The sequence below is a fragment of the Protopterus annectens genome, chromosome 6.part0 (genome assembly GCF_019279795.1).
Source record: "Protopterus annectens isolate FY-2018-M chromosome 6.part0, PAN1.0, whole genome shotgun sequence".
NCBI classification, from domain to species: Eukaryota; Metazoa; Chordata; order Ceratodontiformes; family Protopteridae; genus Protopterus; species Protopterus annectens.
This window is the reverse complement of record NC_056737.1, coordinates 1,036,609,583-1,036,636,380: the sequence shown is the minus strand read 5'-3', so window position 1 is coordinate 1,036,636,380 and position 26,798 is coordinate 1,036,609,583. Positions and strand designations below refer to the sequence as shown.

The following is a 26,798-nucleotide window of genomic DNA, read 5'->3' as shown; positions in this document are numbered from 1 at the left end:
GTTACAGTATTTGAGCAAAAAGTTTGTTTTATTTGGGTGAGGAGAATGCCTTGTATGACATTTTACTTAAGTACCATATCATGCTTGTTATTTTTCATATTTTGGTCATTTTACATCTGTATTTATACCTGTCTTTGTACAATACCAGCCAGATACTCATTACTGGCAATTCATTGACTGCTTATATCTCAAATATCTGATTATAATAAAATTAATCAGCGTGTAAATAGTAGCCACAATAAAATATTCTGGCTTGTTGTAATTAAAAGATTCATGGTAATCCATGATGACCTCTCCTTGCACACACACAACCAGCAATTTTCATTTTGTCTGTGTACATCTCAGATGTATGATTCTGAGCAATTGTGTGAATCAGTAGAAAAGTAATATCCACAATATATTTCAGCTCTTCGCTTTCAGAAGTGTACATTTCAAGATATTACCATCCACAAACATGGATGTGCCCTGTAGTTGTAATCTCTTTATTGATTTTTTTTGTACTTTTTTATGTTTATTATTTTTATGATTATAGGAATGAATATGTACATAAGTAATCACCACATGAATGTATTTCAGCTTGATGCTATCAGTTGCTTGAGTACAGCACATTATACTGGCCCCCACACACTTTGGCCTACCATTTACAGCCACTTTAGAAGGTGTACACATATCACAATCAGGCATCTGTGAATGAACAGACACATGAATAATATCAAGAATAAGCAAAATATTTTAGCTGCTTGTGCCAGAAACTTACAACACAACCTGTTTGTCCCTGCCAGTTCCAGCCACTGTTTTATTTATTTAATTTTACTGTGTACACCTCAGATGTCTGACTGTAATCAAATTAATTAATGAAACATAAATAATAGAGTAATATATATTTGTCTCATTGCTGTTAAAGGTATACAGTGTAACCCATGTCAGGCCCTCCACAGATTTGCCCACCAATTGCAGCCACCTTCTCAACTCTGTACACCTCAGATATCTGATTGTGGTCAAATGACTAAAGAAATATATAATAGCCACTTAATGTATATATCAGCTGTTTATTGTTAGATATAGGTTAGCCCATTACAACACAAACACACATACCAATTAGTTACAAACTCTTTATTGACTGTGTACACTCCAAATGCCTGACTGTTTGCAAATGAATAAAAAAATATCCAAAGTAAATTATTTCAGGTCATTTCTGTTGGATTCATTCAGTTTACCCCTTTACAAGCCGTATACATATACCCCCACACACACACACACACACACACATGCACACGTGTGTGTGTGCCCAATTATAACCACTTTATTGGTGATGAACACTTCAGAAGCCTGGTTGTGATCAGATACATGTTTGAATATATAAGGAATGACAACAGCAGCATTTTTAAGGTAATTGCTGCCAGATACTTACAGTTCAACAAGTGAATGTCCACACACAAACACACACATAGACATGCAGTCTAGCTTTATTTTATCTCTTTTTCTTTCTTTTACTTAGTCGTAGTTTACCAAAAAAGCTGTCATTTCTGCAACTCACTTGTGAAAAGAATTAAATACATTTTTCTTCTAATTATTAGCACAATTAATGAAGTGGAAGTGTAAAACTGTTTTGAATCTTCCTGCCTCCTTTGTATGTATATATTGGAAATATGTTAAAAATTAACAAAATCATTTCAATGTTTGAATGTTTAAGTAGTTTAATTTTTATTCTATATCATTACTTGCTTTCATCATATTTTTAAACAGCATTTTCTGCTGAATTTTATTTTTGTGTTATAAATGCTTATATTCAAGGTCAGATTTTAAATAAATGTAAATGAAATAAGAAAGATGTTATTTATTTTGAAAGAGGCTAATATACAGATACTGAAACACATCTGCGAATTAGGTGTTTAGTGACAACATAGTTACATTAATGCATACAGTACTTTAAGTCACTAAGTATTATATTTCCTCATGTGTTTGCTTAATACAGGCTTCCCTTACTCATCTGTTAAAGTAAAGGTTTCAGACATGCTTGACTTTTTGCATTTAGAATCTCTTTTTGGCTAGAATGAATGTACTAAGCAATTTGCAAAAAGTATTTTAATGTAAGATCTCTTAGAGATCCACTGCATCAAACCTGGGATCTAAATTTTGTAATAGGGAATATGGGTTACCTTTATTTGAGCCAGTCAGTTCTTTTGAATTGAAATATTTGAGTTGAATGACTCCATTTGTAGTTGCTATGAAGTCAGCAAGGAAGATTTCTGAACTCTACATTTTAATGTGTAAGGAGCTTTGCACTGTATTCCATAAGAAAAGAGTGTCCTTTAAAATAAGTTACTCCTTTATTTGTAATGCAGTTTCTGAATTTGCAAAGAACCACTTCATTCAGCTTCCTGTGTTTTCTATCCTAAGCTGCAGAATAAATGGAATGGATTCCTTGGCTGTCCACACAACTTTTGAGATTTATGTACAGAGGATAGCAGCCCCATTATTTGCTTGCCCTTGTTTTTTTTTTTTTTAAATAGAAGCAGTCATCCACTTACCAGACACTTCACAGCTGTTATTTAATTGCATTCTTTTCTGTTAAGTATGACAAGACATTGTATGGAGGGGTTACCAGTTGATACTGTTGTCCCCAGAAACGTATCTGATCAGTGTACCTGTGAAGCTAGTGTGTAGTTAATCATTCACGCTTCTTATGTCTCTATAAACTAGATATCCAGTTAAGGGTTACATAAGAGTTGCTTCCACATTCGTGCATGAAATACTGTAGTCTTCTTATGTAGCCCTAAAGCTGTACTATTTGGTAGTATTTCTCTATATATGCCTAAATCCTGCAATTGTAGTCCTTTTGAGGTGAATTGTAATGTTGCAGGATAACTCACCATAATAGATTATATAGAAAAATTGGATCACTTCTATGCAGAGCTGATGGCATCCTGTAACGGATGAAGCCCTGACTGTGGCTTAAACAACACAAGTTCATTTAGCAGCAGAGAAGTGTGATGGACTTTGCAGGAAGCATGGTCATGCCTAACCTGAGGGTGAAGTATCAACATAAGTGTGAGTGGATCATCCTAGTGTTGGATAGGGATTGGAACAAGTTCGTATGCCATGTGTGTATGTGTGGGATGTCCGAGGAGACCTGGCTGCCTTAGGGCCCTGTTTGAGCACATCCTCAGAAAACAATAGATCCTTGCCTGCCCAGTACAGTAGGATGAGCAGAGACAAAGGAAAGCCTAATATGTGCAGAGGTTGACACCACAGACCCTTGCTCTCTTTCACCTCCAAGATACTGCCTTCTGATTCTCTTCCCCTTCTGTGGAGTGATACCATCCTCCATGCCAGCAGACCCAAACCTGGGATAGTAGGTCAGAACATTGAGAAGAGGGTGCATGGCAATGGATTGTTATCTAAAGGACTCCTCCAAAAAATAGATTACAGCTTATTAGGGATAGGCTGCATTTTTCCTGCCCCTTGGCACATTGTATATATTATGTTTGGAAGCTTTTATACTTAACGTCTTTCAACATATTTCATGATTACCTTATGAAACAATGAACACTCACATGAGTAAAAAAAAAGAAAGCTTTTGTTATGTTGAATGTTTATTAGCTAAAACTGTATGTATGTGTATATATATATATATATATATATATATATATGTATTTTTTATATATATTTATGTATATTTATATATATTTATATATATATATATATATATATATATATAATTTTAAGTATATGCATGCGTGTGTACGTGTGTGTGGAGACAGATATGGTTACAGTTCTTGTTCATTTTGCCGACAACATGCAACTTGATAACTTACCTAGTCACAAATTTCAAATTGAAATAAATAAACTGCAGTATCAGTTTACAGACCATTCATTTTTCTGGCAGTTCACTTTGACAGTTTCATTTTTTTGACACAGGTAAGAGGGCTCGTGTTCATCTGAGTGTTTGCAGGTTAGGACTGGAGTTAATGTTTAGGTAAGAGATGGATTTTAGGTGCATTTGTGGCTTAGGGTTAGAGTAAGAGTTAGGTAAGGGAATACCTTTAGTGCTGTGCTTCTGTATTGGTGCGTGTATGTCAGTCTGAGCTTGTCTTAAGTAGTGGTAGCGTTATGGAAAGGGTTTTTCTAAGGTAAGGTGCAAGGTTAGGGTTAGAGGCGGGGGCAGTGTTAGCATCCATTAGTAAGGTGGTGCAGGGATCCCCCCACACCACCTTACTAATGAGTGCTAACATATTACTGATACACATTTAATCTAAAATCTAAGTAGAGGTTAGCTTACATCAAAATGCTGTATCTTTGAAACACAAAATCTATTGAAAAAAAGAAAACAATTTTGTTTTCTGATCAGTGAAAAAAAACTTGTATACGTGCTAACCTGTAGACATGCTCTGAATAATAGGAACTGTAAAAATGCCCGAGCCACCAAATAAGAGTCGGATGAAGGAAGACACTTTATTAAACAAACCGTAGTCCACCACAATAAATTCTAGAAATAAAACAACTTTCCCCCTTAGATATACTAAGATCTAGAAAATTCAGAGTGTGATGGTCTATATTATAAGTAAAATCCAGGAAATCTGTGGTGTTCTTGATGTAACTTAAGAATTCCTGAAATCTCTGCTCTGTATCTATCCAAAGAATACAGATATCGTCTAAACAACATTTATATAGAGACCAGCTGCCTCTGAACTCACTATTCAAAATATAATGATTTTCCCACCAAGAGAGAACAATGTTGGCGTATAAGGGAGCACAACCTGCTCCCATCGCCACTCCCTTTTTCTGTTTGTAAAACTCCCCCTCAAAATACATAAAGTTATTATTTAAAATTAATTCCATGAAAAGGAGAATGTTGTTAAAATCCGTAGATGGAAATTCAGCAAACTGCAACATATATTCCTCTAACCATTTTAGTCCTATCTCATGGGGGATACATCCATATAGATCTACTAAAGCTAAAGTAACAAAAATCAAGGGTTCCTTGCATAATTCTGGTTTGAGTAATCTAAGTAAGTCCCATGAATCCTTTAATACTGTTTTTCCCTCCAAAGCTAACTTTTTAAGCTTAGTGTCAATATAATGTGACAAAGGAGAAATAATTGAACCTTCAGATGACACCACTAACCTAAGCGGTGGATCAAGGATGTTTTCGTGAACTTTGGGAATACCAAAAACAGAAGGTACCCTTGGACGTGAATTATGCAAAAAATTATGCAATTCAAAATCTAGAGAACCTTCCATTAATAAATCATCCAATAATAAATGGATCTTAGCGTTTGCCACATTAACCTCATTCACTGATGAGAGACCATATTTAGTAGAATTTTGTAGTTCCTCTTTCATTTTAGCCTCGTATAAAATAGTGTCCATAACGACAGTACCTCCCCCTTTATCTGGTTGCATAATTCTAATGGTACTGTCCCTTTTCAATTCTTCTAAATAGCACTTCTCCCTAGTGGTTAGGTTCGAAATAATTTTGTGATTTTCCACCCCTCTTCTAATCTCCCTCTCAAGAATCATTTCCAAATGAGGGTGCAAAGGTGGGTTGAAAGTCCCTTTCTTTCTTAAAGATGGATTCGAATGGCTCTCCCCTCCGGAATTCCCAAAATATAGAGCCAAATTCTTTTTCCTGATAAATAGTTTTAAATCTACGATACTCCTCACTATGTCTGTTTTTCTATATGGTACATATTTGAAACCCTTAGAAAATAAATAAAAATGTCCTTTATCAATAGAAATATGACTGTAATTAAAAATATTATAACCTAAATATGTATGAACATTATCTGATACTAAAATAGAATCCCCGGGGTTATTTTCTGTATTCTCCCCATCATTCATAACCTGTAATGTTGTTGTTTGTAGTTGTAAAAGGTCCGTGGTTTGTTCCGTATCCGATCGGACCTCCTCAGTGGAGGAACAGATGGATGGTCTAAAGGGAAATCTCTCTGACCTCTAGATTCATTGTACTGATAATCCAATAAATGATTATTAGTTTCCCCTTCTGACAATGAACCATTATCATTGTTCTCTCTATAAGGCATCCTAAATGATTTTGGGCGTGGATATGCTATGCCCTCTTCATATTCCCTAAGATCTCTCTGTATTTTATTTTCCTTTCTAGCCATGTTCCCAGTGCATTTCCTATCTATATGTGCAAAAATATTATGGTATTTGGCTTTTTCCTCTTCCACTGTAAACAATAAATCATTCAATATAACCACGTTCACTTTCTCCATTTCTTTCAGTAAATAGGTTTTTTTCTTTTTCATTTTATTCAATAATAGCCCCCACTATATCCAGACCACATTTATCAAAAATTTTAATGAGGTTATTGTGGAAGTCTGATCCAGGTTTTACCCTGTTGGGAAACTTCCAAAGTCTCAGGCCTTTTGGGACTATTTTATGTTTAATACACTCTTGCAAGTAAACATTATCACATTCAAGTCCCTTAAACTTGTTCATTAAAGAATATAAATAGTCTAAGTTCTCCCTATACGTGGGTGTGTAATGTGCTGATCGCACATGGTCGCTATTTTGTTTTAAATCATATTTTCTAGATAACAGGTCTTTAAAATGCAAAATAGACTTGTTAAAAACTCTGTCACAGCCACCTTGTGTTAGTGGGTTAGAGACCAAATTCTGATGGTCCGAAGAAGTCCTGGAACGATCGGAAGTTTTTCCAATTGTCGGAATAAATAGGTTGGGCAAACCACTAGTGTCGTCCTGAATATTGAAAGGTTGGGAAGGCATATTCCAATGATTTCGTGTAATGTTAGCCGATGCAAACGCCATGCCTGGACTAGAGTTCCTAAACGCTTCCTGGTTGTTAGGAACACCTGACAAATTTGTCGCAAAGGATTGGCAGGCCGGTGTAAGTAGTTCTATTAGTTGAGAGAGCTGGCCGATCATCTTATGCAACTCTCCTCTACCACTTCTGGGCAAATCTTCCTCCAGTTCCACTCCTGGTTGCTCCGCCATCACCACAAACACCAAAACCAACACGAAATGGCCAAAAGAAAACTAGGAACTGTAAAAATGCCCGCGCCACCAAATAAGAGTCGGATGAAGGAAGACACTTTATTAAACAAACCGTAGTCCACCACAATAAATTCTAGAAATAAAACAACTTTCCCCCGTAGATATACTAAGATCTAGAAAATTCAGAGTGTGATGGTCTATATTATAAGTAAAATCCAGGAAATCTGTGGTGTTCTTGATATAACTTAAGAATTCCTGAAATCTCTGCTCTGTATCTATCCAAAGAATCCAGATATAGTCTAAAAAACGTTTATATAGAGACCAGCTGCCTCTGAACTCACTATTCAAAATATAATGATTTTCCCAACAAGGGAGAACATTTTTTATGTTTTTTAGACGATATCTGTATTTTTTGGATAGATACAGAGCAGAGATTTCAGGAATTCTTAAGTTACATCAAGAACACCACAGATTTCCTGGATTTTACTTATAATATAGACCATCACACTCTGAATTTTCTAGATCTTAGTATATCTAAGGGGGAAAGTTGTTTTATTTCTAGAATTTATTGTGGTGGACTATGGTTTGTTTAATAAAGTGTCTTCCTTCATCCGACTCTTATTTGGTGGCTCGGGCATTTTTACAGTTCCTAGTTTTCTTTTGGCCATTTCGTGTTGGTTTTGATGCTCTGAATAATGGTACTGTTAGGGACTGGGTGTTTAGTACCCTAATGTATAGGGTTGGTGTTAGAGATTGGGGTTAGTGTTATGGCAGGGCTTGAGCTAAGTATAGGGTTAATGTTAGCACACGTGAGTATGGGTGGGTAGGGGAGTTATGGTTGCTTCTGTTACTGTAGAGTTACTGCTACTGTGGATGTTCTTTGTGTTTCACTGTTGCAGTCATCACATTTGGGTTATCTTCTTGCAGTAGCCCTTAGTTGGCCTGATTATCAAAGACTTGGATCCTGCGTTGGTTGCTGTCTCATCTTTCATGATGTCAGGTAGCTAGGGGTATAAAGCATGCAGCCGACGTCATTACATCAGTCTTTCCTTGCTGTGCGGTGCCCGAAGCAGAAGCAGTTCGCAAGTGCCGGTTGGCCGACTCCTGAAATTTTCTTTTTCGAGTTTCAGAACCGAAGTCTTCAACTAAAACTAAGTACCCCATTGGGGAAACTTTTTCTTGCTCTAAACTGATGTCAGTAAAAGTCAGTAATTGTATTTCTTGTGGAAAGCAAATACCTCATAAGGATTTTCATTCATACTGTATTCCTTGTCTAGGCCCTGACCACGACATACCTCGCTGTCGGTTTTGTGCCTTATTTAAACAAACAACTATTTGTCGTCTGTATATTTACGCTTCTAAATATTTTAGCACTCGGTTCAATTATCCAGATATGACTTCGGTAAGCCATCCAACTACCAACTTTTCAAAAAAAACACAAAGATAAAGACAGAGACAGGCTGCCTAGGTCCTAAGCTGCCGACGACGCTTCTCCTAAGCTAGTCGCCAGTTCGCCGGTACTCAGTGAGGCGCTTTCGCAGCCCCTGATACCTGCTATTTCAGATACGCAGACCTCTACTGAGACCCATTTGGAGTACGGTATGCCACGAGATGCTTCAACTGTGGAACATGCGGATGTCTGTACCTTGGATGGGTCCGGAGCCGCTGTGCAGGCATCAGCTTCTGATGGTGTATTCAGGCCTACTGATTTGCATATTAAACCAACGCCATCTTTTTCTTCAAGGCCTAAAACTCGATCCATGCCTAGAAAACCTTATTACTTTAATCAGGGGAAGCCAACCTACCCCTTTAAGAGACCTAGGACTCAATTTGCTTATGATTCTTTTGATAAGGATTCTGAAATTTCTGTTTCCTCTGATGACCAGGATTTACCCTTATCTACCTATGAGGATTTTGACGCAGAGGACTCTATTCCCTGTGCTTCCCCTCCAGAGGATTTCTCTTTTGGTGAAACCTTGCATACTCTTAGGGAGCATTTCCGCTGGGAAAGCCAGGATTACTCTGATTCTAAAAAGAGGCTTAGGAATTTCTTACTCCTGCCCCAGCACAGGTCTTTAGCTATCCCCCCTGTACTGGACATTGTTGATGATGCCTTTTCGGAGTCTAGCTTGGCCCCTGACTCCTTACCTCCTGCTCCCAGAAAACCAGATAGATATTACAGGGTTCCTGACTCTCACAAGTTCCTTTTTAAAAATCCTACTGCGGATCCTCAAACCATTTCACAGGGACCCAAGGGCATTAAGGCTACTACTGCAAAAAAATCTACCCCCTCTGATGGAGATTCCAGGGCGCTGGATAGATGGGGTAAGAAGGTATACACTTCTGCAAACTTGGCCATAAACTGCCCGTTTCATATGTTAAAGTATCAGCAGCATATTATTGGATTGCTTAAACAGAAAATGATGTTGATTCCTGACTGTGCTGAAAATAAGGATTTACAGGATTTAATGCATTCTGCTGAACAAGTTGGAAAACATACTTTGCAATGTGACTTTGATTCACTAGAGGCATCTTGCAGGGCTGCTGTCACTGGGTCTGTACTTAGAAGGCATGCTTGGCTTAAGGAGCAATCTTTACCAGATCTTGTTAAAGGTAAATTGCTGGATGCTCCCTTAAACCAGGACTGCCTGTTTGGTAACAAAGCAAAAGAAGTACTTAAAAAGATGGAGGAAAAAGCTAAATCTATGCAAACTGTTAAAGATTTCCTGCAAGTACAGCCTCCATGATTTAGTAGGCATTGGCCCTCTAAGAATTGGTCCTTTTCTCCCTCTTCCAGGCCTTCTCAGTCCAAACCCAGAACCAGCAGAACACTCAGGCTTCAGTCCCAAGGTATGCACAGAACTAAGCAGTGGGGGGCTACCACTTCCAAAGCAGGGAGTAGTAAGACTCCACCCTATGGTAAACTGTCTCAATGACTTAACTTTGCAACTTTCAAGCCCTTTTCAACTGACTGCTCCTTTAGGGGGAAAGATTGCTCTGCAGGCAAAAAACTGGGAACTCATTACCCAGGAAAATGGGTTTTAAATATAATTTCCCAAGGATACAGATTCCACTTCCACACTTTACCAACCCCTAACGGTAGGCTAGATCTACCCCTAAATCAAGTAGGCGGAGGCTCAAAAGCAAGTTCTCTCTCTTAAGTATAAGGGCTATTCAAACTGTCCCAGAAGAGGAAAGGGGACAAGGTTTCTACTCAAGACTTTTCCTGGTGCCCAGAAAAGACGACTCTTGGCATCCTATCCTGGATCTCTCTATCCTAAACACTTTTTTGATGATCCCAAAATTCAAGATGCTAACTCTTCATCAGTTGCTTCCTATGCTAGGCAAGGATGCCTGGTTGGCAACGCTGGATTTAAAGGAAGCCTACCTGCACATCCCAATTAGGGAATCTTGCAGAAGATACCTACGCTTCAAAGCAGGCTTCATGCACTATCAGTTCTCTGCACTGCCCTTTGTGACTACCCTGGGCGCAGTAGATAAACCAAAGTGCCTAGCCCCAGTCATTGCATTTTGCAGGCAAAGAAATATTCAAATATACCCATACCTGGACAATTGTCTATTTCAGGCAGAAAGCCAGGACATACTACTGAATCATCTGGCGTTTGTACAAAAAGTGCTAACTTCTCTGGAGTGCACCATGAACGAAAAGAAATCACATCTGGTATCCTGCCAACAAATGGTATTCCTGGGAGCAAGCTTGAACACAACTTCCCAGATGGCTTACCTCACGCCAGAGCAACAAGTTCATTTGACAGCTTACTTTAAACTAATGGCCACAAAGACCCTGCTATCTGCAAGACAAATACTGCAAGCCTCGGTGTTCTTGGCCTCCTACATTCTTCTAATTTCATATGCAAGACTGCATATGAGGAAACTACAATGGTATCTAAAAAGCCTATGGTGTCAACATTCTCAAGATCTAGAAGCAATGATTCCTATCATACCTTGCCTACAGTTAGAGTTCCTTTGTTAGACAGAGGCCTGCCACCAAAACAAGGGACTGCCTTTCACTCTACCCCCTGCCGCCCAATCCCTAACAACAGACGCATCAGACTATGAATGGGGTCTCACTTGGCAGGGAAGTGCATTCAGTGCAAATGGAGCCCAAGTCAAATGCACCTGCATATCAATCAAAAAGAAATGTTAGCTGTACAGAATGCTCCGACAGCCTTCAAGGACCACATTCTTCCAGGACAATTAATGGTAAAGACGGACAACACCACTGTTATGTGGTACATAAACAAGCAGGGGGGAACCCACTCATACCCTCTCTGCAGACTAGCCATGGCTCTGTGGAACACAGCCTTGACATACCAAGTGCACCTATAGGCTCAGTTCCTGCCAGGAAAGCTAAATACACTGGCAGATGATCTAAGCAGAAATCTCATGGACCCGCACGAGTGGAAACTGGAACCAGAAACATTCAACATGTTGATAAACAAATGGGGGAGCTCAGAGATGGACTTGTTTGCCTCCCCCCAGAACTACCAGTTGGACAAATTCTGCACAAGGACTCCCCACAAACAAGCTTGGAAAGCGGATGCCCTGTCCTTCACCTGGAAAAATCTATCAGTTTACGCCTTTCCTCCTCTGCCTCTCCTCTCCAAGGTACTACTAAAGATCATACAGGACAAACCAAGGATGATACTGATTACACCAGACTGGCCGCACCAACACTGGTACCCCCGTTAATGCAGTGTGTCACTGCTGGCACCATGGCACCTACCTCAGACCCCTATCCTGCTTTCCCAGCAGAAGGGCCAGATTCTGTACCCTCAGCTTCAAACCCTGAACCTGGCAGCCTGGCTAATTACCTGATCTCTCCGTTACCATCCTCAGTAAACAAGTGTTGGGTGTCATTCTAGAGGCAAGGAGGCCTAGTACTAGAAAATCTTATGCTGAAAAATGGAAAAGATTCTATTCCCGGAACCAAACTCAGGGGATGGCCACAGCAGCGTCCAATTTACCTCAGATTCTCCAGTACTTAACGGAGATGCTTCACAAGGGCCTTTCCTTTTCCTCCATCAAAATTCATGCCTCAGCCATTTCAGCTCATTACAACACAGAACCACCCCTCTTCTCTCATCCACTGCTCAAGCAGTTCCTCAGAGGGGCCAAAAACTTAAAACCACCCAGGAGAGCCCCTACTCCAGCCTGGGACCTTAACTTTGTATTGGAAAAACTTACTCTACCTCCTTTTGAGCTAGCTGCAAAGGCAGAGTTGAAATTCCTTTCTTGGAAAACAGCCTTCCTTTTAGCCATCACTTCAGCAAGAAGGGTGTCTGAATTACAGGCCCTTATGGCAGTGGAGCCTTTCATCATCTTTCATGCAGACAGGGTGTCCCTCAGGACAAATCCCTCCTTCATGTCCAAGGTAATATCCATTGTGGCTCTTAATCAGTCCATTTATTTGCCAACCTTCTTTTCTAATCCACAAAACAAAGGGGAACGGATACTGCACTCCTTAGATGTGCACAGACAACTTAGATTTTACTTGGACAGGACTAAACCTCTCAGGATATCTGAACAACTGCTGGTGGCATTTGCCGCAGGGGCAGAGTGGAAGGCCATTTCAAAGCAAACCATTTCTAAATGGATAGGTCATTGCATTCATTTCTGCCATAAGCAGCATGGAAAATCTATCACACAGGGGATAAGACCACATTGAACCAGGGCTGCATCTACCTCTACAGCCCTTCTCAGAGGTGTTCCTACCAGGGACATCCTAGACGCTGCTACCTGGAGTTCTGTACATACTTTCACCAAGCATTACCATTTGCCAATTTTCTCTAAATACAGAGCTGGTTTTGCCACTGCAGTCTTGCAGGGCCTTATAGCTGGTCCTAATGCTATCTAAATTCCTCCTCCCATCCTTGACTTTGGGATTCTACCCAAATGTGATGACTGCAGCAGTGAAACATGAAGAACATAGTACAGTTGTGTACACTTACCATAAATGTAGATGTTTGAGTGTATTCACTGTTGCAGTCCTGGTTACCCACCCTTCAGCCCCCTGACTTCTTTTGTCTATACCTCTACGCTCCTTTACTATGTTTTAAAAGCTTTTTGGTGTATTTGTTTTTTTGTTGGAGGTATAACCTTGTTTATATATACTTAATTGCTTCCCATTAGGGGGGCACCTGGCATCTTGGGCAAGAAAGACTGATATATTGGCATCGGCTGCATGCTTTATACCCCTGACTACCTGACGTCATGGAAGATGAGACAGCAACCGATGCAGGACCCAAGATTTTGATAATCAGGCTGACTGAGGACTACTGCAAGCAGATAACCCAAATGTGATGACTACAACAGTGAATACATTTGAGCATCTACATTTATGGTAAATGTACACAACTGTACTTTTGTAATTGTGTGATAGCAATTACTCCTGTTATATAGTGAGATGTCTCTCTTGTTGGTGTCACTGTGGAGTTGCTATATGTAAATCTGAGGGTGGGTTCATGAAATACTGTTATCTGGTTCTTTACATTCTATGGGGTTTTCCAAATGTCCAGCCTTTCTTGGTTTGCTCTTTAGATAAACCAGCCTTCACTGAGTTTGTTATTCAAACTTACATGATATAGTTTTATATATATACATATCATTAAAATTAAAACCACTTACACCAGTGAAAAACTCATCAAATCTCAAGTTATAAAATAGAATCAGAAACCCATTTAACAACCATAAATGGCAACTGTCCTACCACCAAGTAGCTTGACTGTCAAAACTTAACCTTCCTGACCCCAATTCTATTAAACTACATTGCTCACCCAGAACCCTGACTCTAACCTTAAAACTCCTCTCCCACTCCCTAAATTTAAGGCTCTACTCTTGTTCTCTTAACCAAAATTTTCCAGTTATTGTGTATCCCTACCATTCCCAGCGGAGGGTATCCTAAATCTTTGGAAGCCAACTGGTGGTTGTATCCTGTGCAGGAAGTAACCCATATAGCTTGAGCTACTGCAGCAGTCATTATTCAAACATCGGCTGTTATAAGTTTACTTAAACAGCTGTACTTTATTTTGCATCTGAGTTTTCCTTATTATTTAGAAAAGTTATTGCATCTGTTGTTTTTACATATTCTGCTTTGTGTGTTCTGCTCAAAGGATCTGGATGATGAACCATGAGCTGCCACTAAGCTGCTCTGCTCCAGTAAACATTTTATTGCCAGTCACTGTGAGTGGCAGTGAAACCTGTATGTTTACTAATTTAATACAATAAATCAAACTTCTGAAGGATTTTCATACTTGGCAGTAATTACAATAGGCTTGTCCTTATGATTAGCTAACAGTGTTGTCTAGTATGTTGTTAGTGACAGTTTATTGGTGAGTTTACATTGAATCTACTGTGCCTCATTTTTGGGAGTTGTAGGTTTAGGTCATGGCTTAGCCGAGCCCTACTGCTGAGTGATGCCTGCTTGTGAAAGAACTACCTCTTGGTCAGTCCAGTTTTGTTTCTTTGTGAGTGTAAGGCAACATGAAAAATGAGTGCTGATGCCAATGGTTTACAGTGCTATTCCAAGTGTTAGCGTAGCTCGTTGTGAAGTAAGTTGAGTTTCTTTTCTGTTTATGACCAGCCAGATGAGGTGGAAGTTGTGCATCTGTGTCAGTGACGCAATAGATGAGCTACAGATCTGCAATGCTGGCATATGAAGAAAAGCTGTCTGGGTGAAAAAGAAAGAAAAAAAAACTGACTTGATAAAGTGAGAAATGGGCAGATATATTGTGAGCAGTTCAGTGCTTAGTACTTTACCTGGGAATGAAAGATTGGAGTAGGGTGCTAAATGTGAAGAGAGTAACTAGAAGCAAAAAGTCAAAGGAGAGGATGAAGAACATGATGAAAACTGTCAAGTACTGAAAAAGAATTGACGAGTTTGAGAAGGCAACATATTTTTATAAAAAGATTGTGTGCACTATCACATGGAAAACATTTGAAAATGCAAGAGGAATGAGCATTGTAAGGAACTTATTTTAGAGAGTGGTGTGAGCCCACTGAATATTTTCTGTGATGTAGCTCAGAATAAATCAATATGTTCAGCTTTGTTGGAGTATCCTTCTGTACTGCTTCTGTCATTATATCCTTCTATATTGCTTATATCCCAAGTTTGATTACCTTTTCAGTTGCTGTATGGTCAACCATGGAAGAGAGGAGTTGGGTAGCTGTTAGCTGGCTGACTTTCTGTGGTTGGTGGGAGGTGAGGGACACTTTGCTGTTGTCTACTCCCAAGTGATGGCTGTAAGAGGTCATTGTATGGGCCAAGAATAATTTTGGGGTGATGACAGTAAGGCAGGAGTTGAACCTGGAAGTGTTTCCTTCTTTCTAAAATAATATCCTTGCATGTTTGCGTATAATTGTGGTGACTGTGCAGATAAATGAAAAGTAATAAAAAACAGCCCTGAGGTGTCTGTCCCACAGGTCCCCTACATCCTGGCATCAATAAAAAGAAGCAAAACTATCCTGCTGCACAGAGAAAACACTTGAGAATATTTGTCTCAGTTGCAGGGAGTTATATCACTCATTTGGGGCTACTTGTTAAACATTGCTGACAAGTAAATGTCCCTGATATAATATGTATAGGGAAAGACATGAGGTGTTTCAAGAAGAAAATGGTACATAATTTGTTTCATTACTAGGATCTCAAACTTTTTTAGGTTCATAGCTAGTTACTAGGCATGCATGACACCATTAAGGAGACTAACCCAAATTCCCAATTTCCACAAAGCACAGTCTAGTTAAGTAACTTGCTTTAGGTTACATAGTAGGCAAATGAAGGTGGAAGGATCAAACTTTGTACCCATGGAGGGGGGAGCAGCTGCTTAACAAATCAGAGTTTTAATCTTATGTACTTACTGCCTAAAAGTATCTAAAAATGGACATACTATGAATTAAACATCTGAAATGGATATACTGTGAATTAAACGTTCTTTACCTGATGGTGATGTTTTGTGCATTAGGTATATATAGAAGTTTTGTAACTGAAACTTAAACCTTTCAGACCAAGCTTTGTGTAAGATTCTGAATGTGACTATACATTTTTCTTTGACTTTTTCCTTTCTTTTTCTAGAGGATGATATTTTCTTCTCGATGGCAGACATGGATATGTCTCACAGCACATCTTCTCTTCCTCCTCTTGGAGAACCACCAACAGAAGATTTGGACTTATCTTTAAACAGCACGTATGTCAGCTCTCCAGCAGACTCTCCTACTAATGTCACTGGGGTATGAGTTCATTTTGTATGAATATAAATATGTATTTAATCAGCTGTGTAGTAGAAATGCAGTCCAAGTGTAATAAAAAATTTAGAGAGGTTTGTACTAGCCAGGAGTATCTTAATATAGTTATTTAATTTTCTTCAGGTGAAAAACTCAGCTGAAGGTCATTGTATTTAGACCAGGTTCAAGGAGAGAATAAGCCTGAATGAAGACCAGAAGAAAGCAGAATGTGAAGGAGCTGGTTGTACTGACAGATGAACGGAGTTGAGACAGGTCACAGATATTAGGGTGCACTAAAGTAACAGGAACCAACACTAGTATTTTTGCAGAGATTGTAACTCATAGGCAGCAAGTGAAAGCAGACACCACACAGACAAGTTGGATTGTACTGTAGTTACTGAAAGAGGTTTGAAAGGAGGTGGAGGTAGTATCTGTTTGTGACTTCTGCAATTTGTTTTAGTAAAAGTGTACCAAAAAAATAGTCTCAGTTTTCTGGTTTTGTATTCCAGTAACCTGAGGTTGTGATAATTTCCCTTTAACAGACTAAAGCAGTTTTCTGCTCACTGAACTACAGTGTCAGAGTGATGAAAGCCTGACTATGGCCCACCAAGCTTAGTGTATTTGGTGTTTCAAGTGCTTGACAGAGCTAGTGGAGGAGGATAGGAGTACTTGCCCTGCAAGTGAAGGCAGGGTATAGCAGGATGCATACAGCCTGGGATGGCAGAGTGTGGGGCACATCCTTAGGACAGGTTGTTAGTTCACCAAATCACTATCCATAGGTAGCCTTCATTATTGAGTATTTGTGAATATGTACTCGCAGAGGGAAGGTGTTGCGAGTCCCCACGGTAAGGCAGTAGTTCATCTCCCCTTGCACGGGTAATGGATTAGGCCAGACAAATGCTGTCATTTTTGAGATGTTAGTGAGAACCCGAGTAATCTTTATGGCTGCCTGTATGATGGTCCCAGCCCCCATACTGTACTAGGGTAATTTCCTAGAAGAGGGGAGTAAATATTTACAGTCTTGTGGGGGAGGCCTGATCATTAACAGGCATGAGGGTGAAAAGAATCTTGAAGAAAATTTTGCTCTACTTACAAAGCTAAAGAGGTCCTTAACATTTACTCAAGTATAAGTCACATGATTCCAGTGGTTCCTATACAATTTACCTGACTCTATGTTGCTGTGTTTGGAATTTACATGTCTGGAGTCTCTGAGAAGTTTTTTAAATTCATTTAACACTTTCTTTAAGTAAAAAAAGATGACATCTTTCCAAATTTGGAATGCATTTGTGAAGCTTCACTACCATTTTCTTCTCACTTATATTTAAAGATTTAGCCGTTATATTGCCTTGTTCTACAGTTTTGCTCTTCTTGGATTACTTTGTGGCACATTTTACTTGTTTTGGTGGTAGCAATGCTAGTATAAGTTTCTTTAGCGTGGTGTTGATGGCACAGCTCCTAACTGATGTGTATTGACGAGAACTTGCAGTTCAGAACTTGGTAAACTATTTCTCCATTCTAGCTAGAATGGCTTAATTTTCTTTCAGATATGTCACCATGCCTGTATGAGAGTAGGATCATAGGTGCTGGGACCATAAAATACCCTTGTATCTTAGAAAAAACTGCTTGCTTTGCATGTATTTTTCAGTGCAAGTGTAAATTTCCCTGACTTTCTTTTGCCAACTTTTATCTTTATTTTCTCATATTTATTTTTCATTTTTTACCTAGAGTTGCTGATATGACTTTGCCAGCATGACATGGCATCTTGCATTGAGCATGTTTTTCATTTCAGCATGTCCTTTCTTATGTTAACATTTTGCATCAAACCATTATGGTGATGTTGTCAGCAGACTTCATGCTGAGTGGACGAGGGTCCTTGCATTATGCCTTTTTTAACACTTTTATAAAGTTATCACTTAAGACATAGACAGACATAGATTAATATAAAAGAAAACAAACCATATTAATATGTTTCCAGCTATATACTTGATGTTTAATGTATGTATTAGTTTTTATAACTGTAATCAGTCCAAAATTACATAAAATGCTGAATTCCTGCATTCCCTTAAACCTCACTCCTCCTCCTCCTGAACACTATTTTGCATGTATCGTTCCCACAATTTACATTTATTTTTATCTAATTTGCTCCTTCCATTTTCAAAAGATCCCACTTCCAGTTATTTTACCTCTGTTACAATATTCAATACTTCAAATACAGTTGGTTTCGACTTTAATTTCCATTTTCTAGTAATTGTTTTTTAGGCAGCCCCCAGAATTAAACTTAAGGCCTTACTATATCTAGGCAGTTCAGATCCTGTATCCTAGATGAAAAGAATCATTTTCTTAGTTACACCAATTTCCTCACACAATATTTCTGACCAAGTACTCTGTAGGGAAGTGTTAAAGTCTGCCAGCTCATTACACTCCCAGAACATGTGTTCCCAGTTACCTCTTTTTTTTCCCCATCACACCTCTAACATTTGCCATCTACCCAAGGAAAAATACTTTGGAGCCTGCTTGGAATATAAAAATACCTATGCAAACACTTCCAAGCAAAAATCCTGAACCTTCTAGACTCTGTTGCATACTTTGGAGCCATACATATGTCCTCCTATTGTTCTCTTGTAGATTGCTTATTCAATATGTTCCCAATCTTTTCCTAACCTCCTCTGATTGATTCTTACAATTATCCTGTAGTATTTTATATGCCCTACTAATTATCTGTTTTTAATAGCATCTTATGTTCTAGATTAAACTAAAATTCTACCAGTGTAGGTTTTTCACTTAGGATTCACCTATCCCTTTCTGTTTACCTATACTCTAATATGAATCCCTGGTAGGGGATGCAATCTCTAGCCTACAGTCCAAGTGTCTTCTTGGCCTCATGTCATTATATTACCTTTCCCTCTCTAGTTATTTAATCCCAGTACCTTGGTTCATTTGCAAGTTTTCTCAAGTAATTTCCAGCCCCTTCTTGTCTATCCTCTCTACCCCTACTTGCAATCATCCCTATAAGCAAAACCTCCTTTCACCATTCTCATGTTGGTTTAGTTCTTAAAATGTTTTCTTTTACTTTATGACTATAATATTTTGTATGGCTGTTATTCTCAAGGATCTGTATCAAAACTCCCATTCTCTTCTTATTTCTTGAATCCCCCTCCCCCCTGCTTAGTCATCATCTCTTTCCACTTTGAATTATAGCTTTCTGCTTATGTTATGTGTAGGAGCGGTAACTGTGTAGCCCTAAAATATCACTTCAAATCAAGTAATATTAAACCGTCTTGCTCTGTTGGAAGGATCTAGTTATCCACCTAACCTTGCCCTTTCCCCCTCCCAGATAAATTCCTTCAACTCTTTATTAATTATTATGCAAAACTTTTCCTCTGGTTGACAAAAATATGCCTGACCTTTATACAACACTAAATGGACTAAAAACATTTCACTGCATGTATCTTGCATATGCACAATCAAGGCCTTCCAGTTTCTCAGTTTTTATGTTATCTTTTGTTTAGTCTGTTCCTACATATTCTTACCTACCATAACAGAATCTTTTTTAATCCCTGGTCCTAAATACTTCATCTTATTGTGTCCCCTTATATATGGGTATTGCTGAACCAGTTCATGTGTGGGTACATAATTTATGACTGTAGCATTTGTTTATATTCATTCATTTTGTATCTGAAAAGACTTGTAACTGTCACAAAATGTTCCATAACACTACGGTGTCATTTTCTGGATTTATCAGGTATGAAATAATATAGCAATAACCCACACCTGAGTGTGGGTAATGCTGGATTTACTCACGGTTGGTGTGGTTTGGTCATGAGGGCGAAGCCCGAGTAGCCAAACAAAGCCAACCGTGGGTAAATCCAGCATTACCCACACCCAGAAGTGGGTTATTGCTGTTATACAATGACATTACTTAAGAAAAAAAATAATTACTTTTCTTAAATAATGGCATTGTACAATGCCTCCTTGCTGCCCTTCCGCAGCTGTCTGGTATTCTGTGGCAGTTCTGATGAACTGCGCATGCATATGCCTACACAGTACATCAGAGCTGTGGGCAAAAGCAACGGAGAAAGCAAGATCTCCGTTGCTTTTTACAAACTGTTTCGCTATGTTAAATGGGTTTAACATAGTGAGACAGCTTTAAAAAAAGCAACGGAGAATCTCCGTTGCTTATTTTAAAGCTGTCTCACTATGTTAAACCCATTTAACATAGCAAAACAGTTTGTAAAAAGCAACGGAGATCTTGCTTTCTCTGTTGCTTTTTTCAAAACTGTCTTGCTATGTTAAATGGGTTTAACATAGCGAGACAGCTTTAAAAAAAGCAACAGAGAATCTCAGTTGCTTATTTTAAAGCTGTCTCGCTATGTTAAACCCATTTAACATAGCGAGACAGTTTTGAAAAAAGCAACGGAGAAAGCAAGATCTCCGTTGCTTTTTACAAACTGTTTTGCTATGTTAAATGGGTTTAACGTAGCGAGACAGCTTTAAAAAAAGCAACGGAGAAAGCAAGATCTCCGTTGCTTTTTACAAACTGTTTCGCTATGTTAAATGGGTTTAACGTAGCGAGACAGCTTTAAAAAAAGCAACGGAGAATCTTCGTTGCTTTTTTTAAAGTTGTATCGCTATGTTAAACTCGTTTAACATAGCGAGGCCGTGTTGCTGTAAGAGTTATAGTAATGGAAAAAGTCTGGGCGACCGGACCTTTTTCCATTACTATAACTCGGATTTACAACGTGCACGCTGACCAATCAGCGTGCACGTTTTTGAATATTAATGGGGGGGTCGTATAATAAATAATATTATCTGTAAATAATGCTAACATTTCTTGATTACTATTGAAAGAATTTCTATAACTGTGGGATACTGGAATGAGCTGGATATAACTGGAAGAAACTGGTGGAATGAGATTGGAATGAATGTCTTTATCTGTTAATTACCGAAATTGTGCTGAACAGGTGCCAGTCTCTCCTTTGTGTGCCAAGTCTTCTTGTACCTTTCACAATAAAGTCTATAAATACTGTAATTCGGTTAAGAATGCTTTGTTATGCACAGTGGAGGTAGATAGTACTGAAGAAATTGCTTGAAACCACCACGAATTGTATCAAACAGCATTTAATGATAGGAATAAAACAGGAACAAGCGCTTTCACGCAATAAAATTGCGCTTCATCAGGTTACGATCATACAATACTTCCATTACCTTTTATAGTAGTTCATTGACCACAATTAGTCAATTAAACAGTTAATTCAATTAATTCATTCAAAAATCGCATTCTTAAAAACACATCAAAATTTCATATTCAACAACCTAACATACCATTTCAAACGAACATCCTAATAATAATGTTTATATATTCAATAATACCCATCATTTAAAATTTAAGATCAATGTACTTATATCAAGATGCATGAATTTCCCGTAATTGCTAACAATAGGCCTCATTAACTATAATTCAGGAAATAATGCCCATATTTGGAGAGAAGATAGCTTAGGGTATGTCTTTTCTTATCAGTCTTGTTATCAAGTTAAGACACCAACTTCATAGTGTTGCATTTAGTTCGATATTGTTAGGAACATAAAACTCAAGGCATAGCAAGCCAAGACAATAGATCAAATACATCCTAGCTAAGACATAACAGAACCACATTACTAAAAATAAAAATAAAATCAAAAATTAAAAATATATATATAGATATGCATTATGAAATACGGCGCTGCACAAAACATTTACATACATTTTCAGTGATGCATGAGGAACGGTTAGTATAAGACTGCTTGTTTTTTAAAAGACAGTTACGCAAAACAAGTTAAAAGGCCAAGCATTATCATCTATGCCATATGAATGCATATCCAAAGTCAAAAAGGCTACATATCGCCTCATCAAGACCATGGCGTGAGTCATAACAAAAAGTGAACAGATGCTACGCAAAGCAAAAGGCTTATGCAAGGAATGATGACAAAAGCAACACAAGCTGTCAGGTACCATTTGCGTGTGCTCCCGACATAATATCATGCTACTCACAAAATTCCATTTCATTTCATTTCCAATAAACACCATCTGTCACTCAAGACTAACCAACTAAAGCCTTGAGCTTATCGATCATCAAAATTAAAATTCAATATGTACAGGGCCCATCAAAATGTAACATATAAGACTAAACAAAAATAAAACATTGACTAGTTGAATCTATAACATCTAGAAATCTAAAAACAGTCATTTATGTATATATTGTCATAGCAGGTATGATGCACAGATACGCAAAAACATCTGCATAAAAGGTGATTAGCCACACCAATGTGTCATTGCAAACTTGTGCCATTAACTTGTATTATTAGAGGCATACTAGCCAGCTAGTCAGATCACAAACCAACTTTATAGTCACTAGAATAATGCACAAGATCATAATAGTGCCACAAGATACAAAAAATGCAAGAAGACGCAAACGTGCAAAAAAGCAAGAGATGTTAAAATGCAAAAATGCAAAAATGCAAAATTCAATAATTCAATAATTCAAAAACACGTGAGGGTTTCTTTCCAACCTCAACGCATATAATTATTGTATTGCGCCAATGTCCTTATTCGGACAGAAAGCCAAGATCACAAAATCATAAAAGAGTCATACTCTAAATAGTTCCTTGTGCTACAAACGGGCCAACCAAGCATTCAGACTAATGGCCAGATGGATCACAAGATATGACATCATAATATGGCAAGAGATTTTTGCTATATTGCAATACATTATACAAATAAACACTGATGAATAAAAAGGTAGTACTTGATATTTACAATTTTTATCGTATGAATGCAGATCCTCCAAGTTAGCTAGGCCCTAACAAGGCTGGTCGAAGATTGACCACGGTATTCAAACCTGGTGATATGTGAGCTTTAAGTCTTAAGATCCACCTTAGTTCAAAAGTTTCCAAAGTATTCATGTGGTCACCCTCCCTCCTATTGGGATCTACTACCTGTAGTACCTGAAACACAAAACTGTGCTTGGGGTGAGTACTGCAATGTAAAGCCAAGGCATTATTAAAATTGTTTCTTCTGATATTATAAACATGATCATATATTCGATCCCTTAGTCTCCGTGAGGTCAATCCCACATAGTAACCATCACAGAGAGTACAGGTAGCAAGATAGACCACATTTTTGGTATTGCAATTTGCATAAAACATGGATCGCGTGCTCACTCCAGTACCTGGAGGTGTAAAACCACATTTTTTGGAGATATAACCACAAAAAGAACATTTTCCACATGGGAAAGTGCCCATTTTCATCTGGGATCTAATGTCAGTGGATGTAATAACTAACTTCTCTTTACATAAGAGTCTTTTTAAATTCATACAATTCATGAATCTAAATGCCGGTTTCTTACTGATAACATCTGAAACAGACGTATCTGAAAGTAAAATCTTCCAGTTACCCCTCACTATATTAGTCAAATACTGTACATCATTAGTAAATTTTATATCATAAGATAGAGTATTGGTCATATTCTTGCTAGATCTATGGTGATTAAAAAATTGTTTAGTCTTAGGTATGATGTTATCGGATGTGGATTCATTCATTTCATCAATCAACTTTAAGGGATAACCCCTATCCATGAAGTGTTTCCTCTGAGTATCCAATATATTAAGTGCATCCAATTTATCACTACAAATTTTATCTATCCTGCTTATCTGGTTCTTTATTATATTGCGAAAAATGTGTCGCGGATGTAAGCTGTCATAGTGGAGGATCCCATTCCTCCAGCAGGATTTCCTGTAAAGTGTCGTCACTAGCTTGCATTGACTATCCTTCTTAATGGTGATATCCAAAAAGTTTGCACTATGATAAGAGAAATCATGACTAAATTTAAAGAACGAAGTAACACTGTTCATATAGCTGATAAAAGAAATGAGGCTATCTTCGTCCCCATTCCATAATATTAGAATGTCGTCTACAAAACGTCTGTATAGTACGACATTTGCATATCTGAAGTCATTAAAAATGTATTCCTTTTCCCATTCCAATACGACAAGATTAGCATATGCATTAGCACAGGGGGTGCCCATGGCAACCCCCCATGCCTGTGAATATGCCACATTGTCGTAGAGGAAGACATTGTTATTGAGGACTAAGTCCAGTAGACAGCATACATTCATTATTTCGCCATTTTCAATACCCAGTTGTATCATATGGGTTCTTATCGCATCTAAGCCATACTCATTGGGAATATTGGTAAAAAGGCTTTCGATGTCTAGGGTTACTAATAAAGTTCTGTCTGTTATTTTATCTGCTATCATGTTCAACTTCAAGTCATCCAGTAGTTTAAAGGAATCAAGAAGGATCGTAGGTACTTGCTTTACTAATGTTCCTAATTTAGTTTGTACATATAGTGATGCGTTGTAGGTTACCCAGTGGTCACCTGACACAATGGGACGTAAAGGTGGTGGGTATTTATCCTTGTGCAGCTTCGGCAAACCTTTAATGATAGGGACCAAAGGAAGTTCTATCAGCAAAAAATCATACAGAGGTTTGTCAATGGACCTAGTCATTAGCATATCATATAGTGTGTCATGAACATACTGCGTCAATGATGCTATTTGTAGTTTATCAATCCTCTTATATGCAACATCATTGTTTAACATATTATACATTAGTTCATGGTAAAAAACTGCATCCATGGCTACAATCCCCCCTCCCTTATCTGCTGGCTTAAATACAAGCTTGGGGTCATTACATAATGCTTTTAACTCAAACGTTTCTTCCATATTGAGATTTACAAAGATATTCTTTTTCTCAGGGTTATCATAATAATGATAAAAATCCCGTTCACAAGTTTTCAAAAAACAATCAACAGTGTGTATGAGTGGGGGCATAAAGGTGCTTTTCCTTCTACAAGCAAAGTTATTCACATGATTATTCATGGGATCGGATAAACTATCTTTAAATAATAACTTAAGGGACAGTTTTCTGCAAAACTTACGTAACCCTATTAAAGTATCAGAAATATTACTATGTTGAGAGGGAATAAACGACATACCCTTGTTCAAAACATTCATTGCATGTATCGAAAAAGTCCTGGATGACAAATTAAAAAATAAACAGTTCACTTTTTCATTCTTCTCCTCTGTTCCGGTACATCCCCTGGCAGTTTCCAAACAGTTCAAACCTTCATTCTTCTTCTCTGCTCCTGCGCATCCCCTGACAGTTTCCTTTTTCCTCTCCCCCGGCTGTTGGAACGAGCTCGTACTGCCTCCTTGTAGGGAAGGGGAAAATTTAGAGGCAAAGGTGCCGTAAGCTGAGGTGCCAGTCTCTCCTTTGTGTGCCAAGTCTTCTTGTACCTTTCACAATAAAGTCTATAAATACTGTAATTCGGTTAAGAATGCTTTGTTATGCACAGTGGAGGTAGATGTCAGCAGTATCCGAATACTGTCTCTAATAACAGTGATGATAAACTGAAATAGTCTGTATGTTCTTCACATTCCTTTCCTCGTGAAAATTAACAAATTCAGCCTGACCTATTATGCCTTAAGTGTATTAAGTAACTATTGCTATTTATTCTTATATAATGCTTATCTTAATAAGCCTGTTACACATAATTCTGTCACTTTACCCTTAAAATTAATGACTGAATAATGTGAATTGTGATGTAACTGCATGTTGTAAACTGTCTAGTAATGTTGTTAGAAATGTATAATTAAGTATGAATGTTATATTTTGGAATCTGACTGAAATGTACTGTACTGAACTCACAACTGAGTATAAATGTCATATTCTGAAACTTACAAATCAAAAAACAAACATCAGAAACATTCACTTATTTAATAAAACAAAAACAAGTTCAAAGAGCAAAGCTTTCAGGTTTCCCCTTCCTCAGTGCTTACATAAAACAGTTTCATAAAAAACATTTAAATAATCAAAGCACATAGGTCATATGACACAGCCAACCAATAGAAACAATATCAATTAAAACAGTCAGTAAACATAAAATTAGTGCAACATCATTTGTTTTTTCTGCAGTACTGGTTTTAAACTTACTGCATTATTCAGTCCAGGATACGTATCTGCTTTTAAGCTTAAAATCCATGAGAATTCCTACATTCTCTAGCAAATTATTTATATCCCACCTCTACTTTTTTTGCACTACTCTAATAACTCTAAATTTAAAAGACTGTCCTATGCCTGTATCTAACATATGTCTAGCTAATGTGTTAGTCTCAATATTTCTTTTTATTTCTGACTTGTGTTCTATTATACGCTCTTTCAATTTTCTGTTACACTTTCCAACATAAAACTGTGTACACTGTACACAAGTAGCTAAATAAACTATTTGTGTAGTATTGCAACAGGCATAGCAATCAGAAGTATACTTTATCTTGTTCATAGGATGGACGAAATATATATCAGTTAAAATATCTTTGCAACAGCTGCAGTTTAGGCAGGGATATGTGCCTTGTTTAAGGTTATTTTCTGCTTATTTGTAGGTAAGTCTTTGTAACATAGGTTCATAAGTGTGTACTAGGCTAATGATCCTGGAGCCTTTATAAGCCTAGCCCATAGGATTACCCTGGCATCGTGCCGC

At 38.0% G+C, this 26,798-nt stretch overlaps 1 protein-coding gene across 1 annotated transcript in view; it reads left to right on the top strand.

The window, feature by feature from the left end:
- ATG2B (autophagy related 2B) overlaps window positions 1-26,798 on the top strand; it is a 1,825,281-nt gene that overhangs the window by 359,433 nt on the left and 1,439,050 nt on the right. The window contains exon 8 of the mRNA XM_044074646.1: window positions 16,076-16,230. Within this exon, the coding sequence (XP_043930581.1) occupies window positions 16,076-16,230 (155 nt within the window). The remainder of the gene's footprint in view (window positions 1-16,075; window positions 16,231-26,798) is intronic.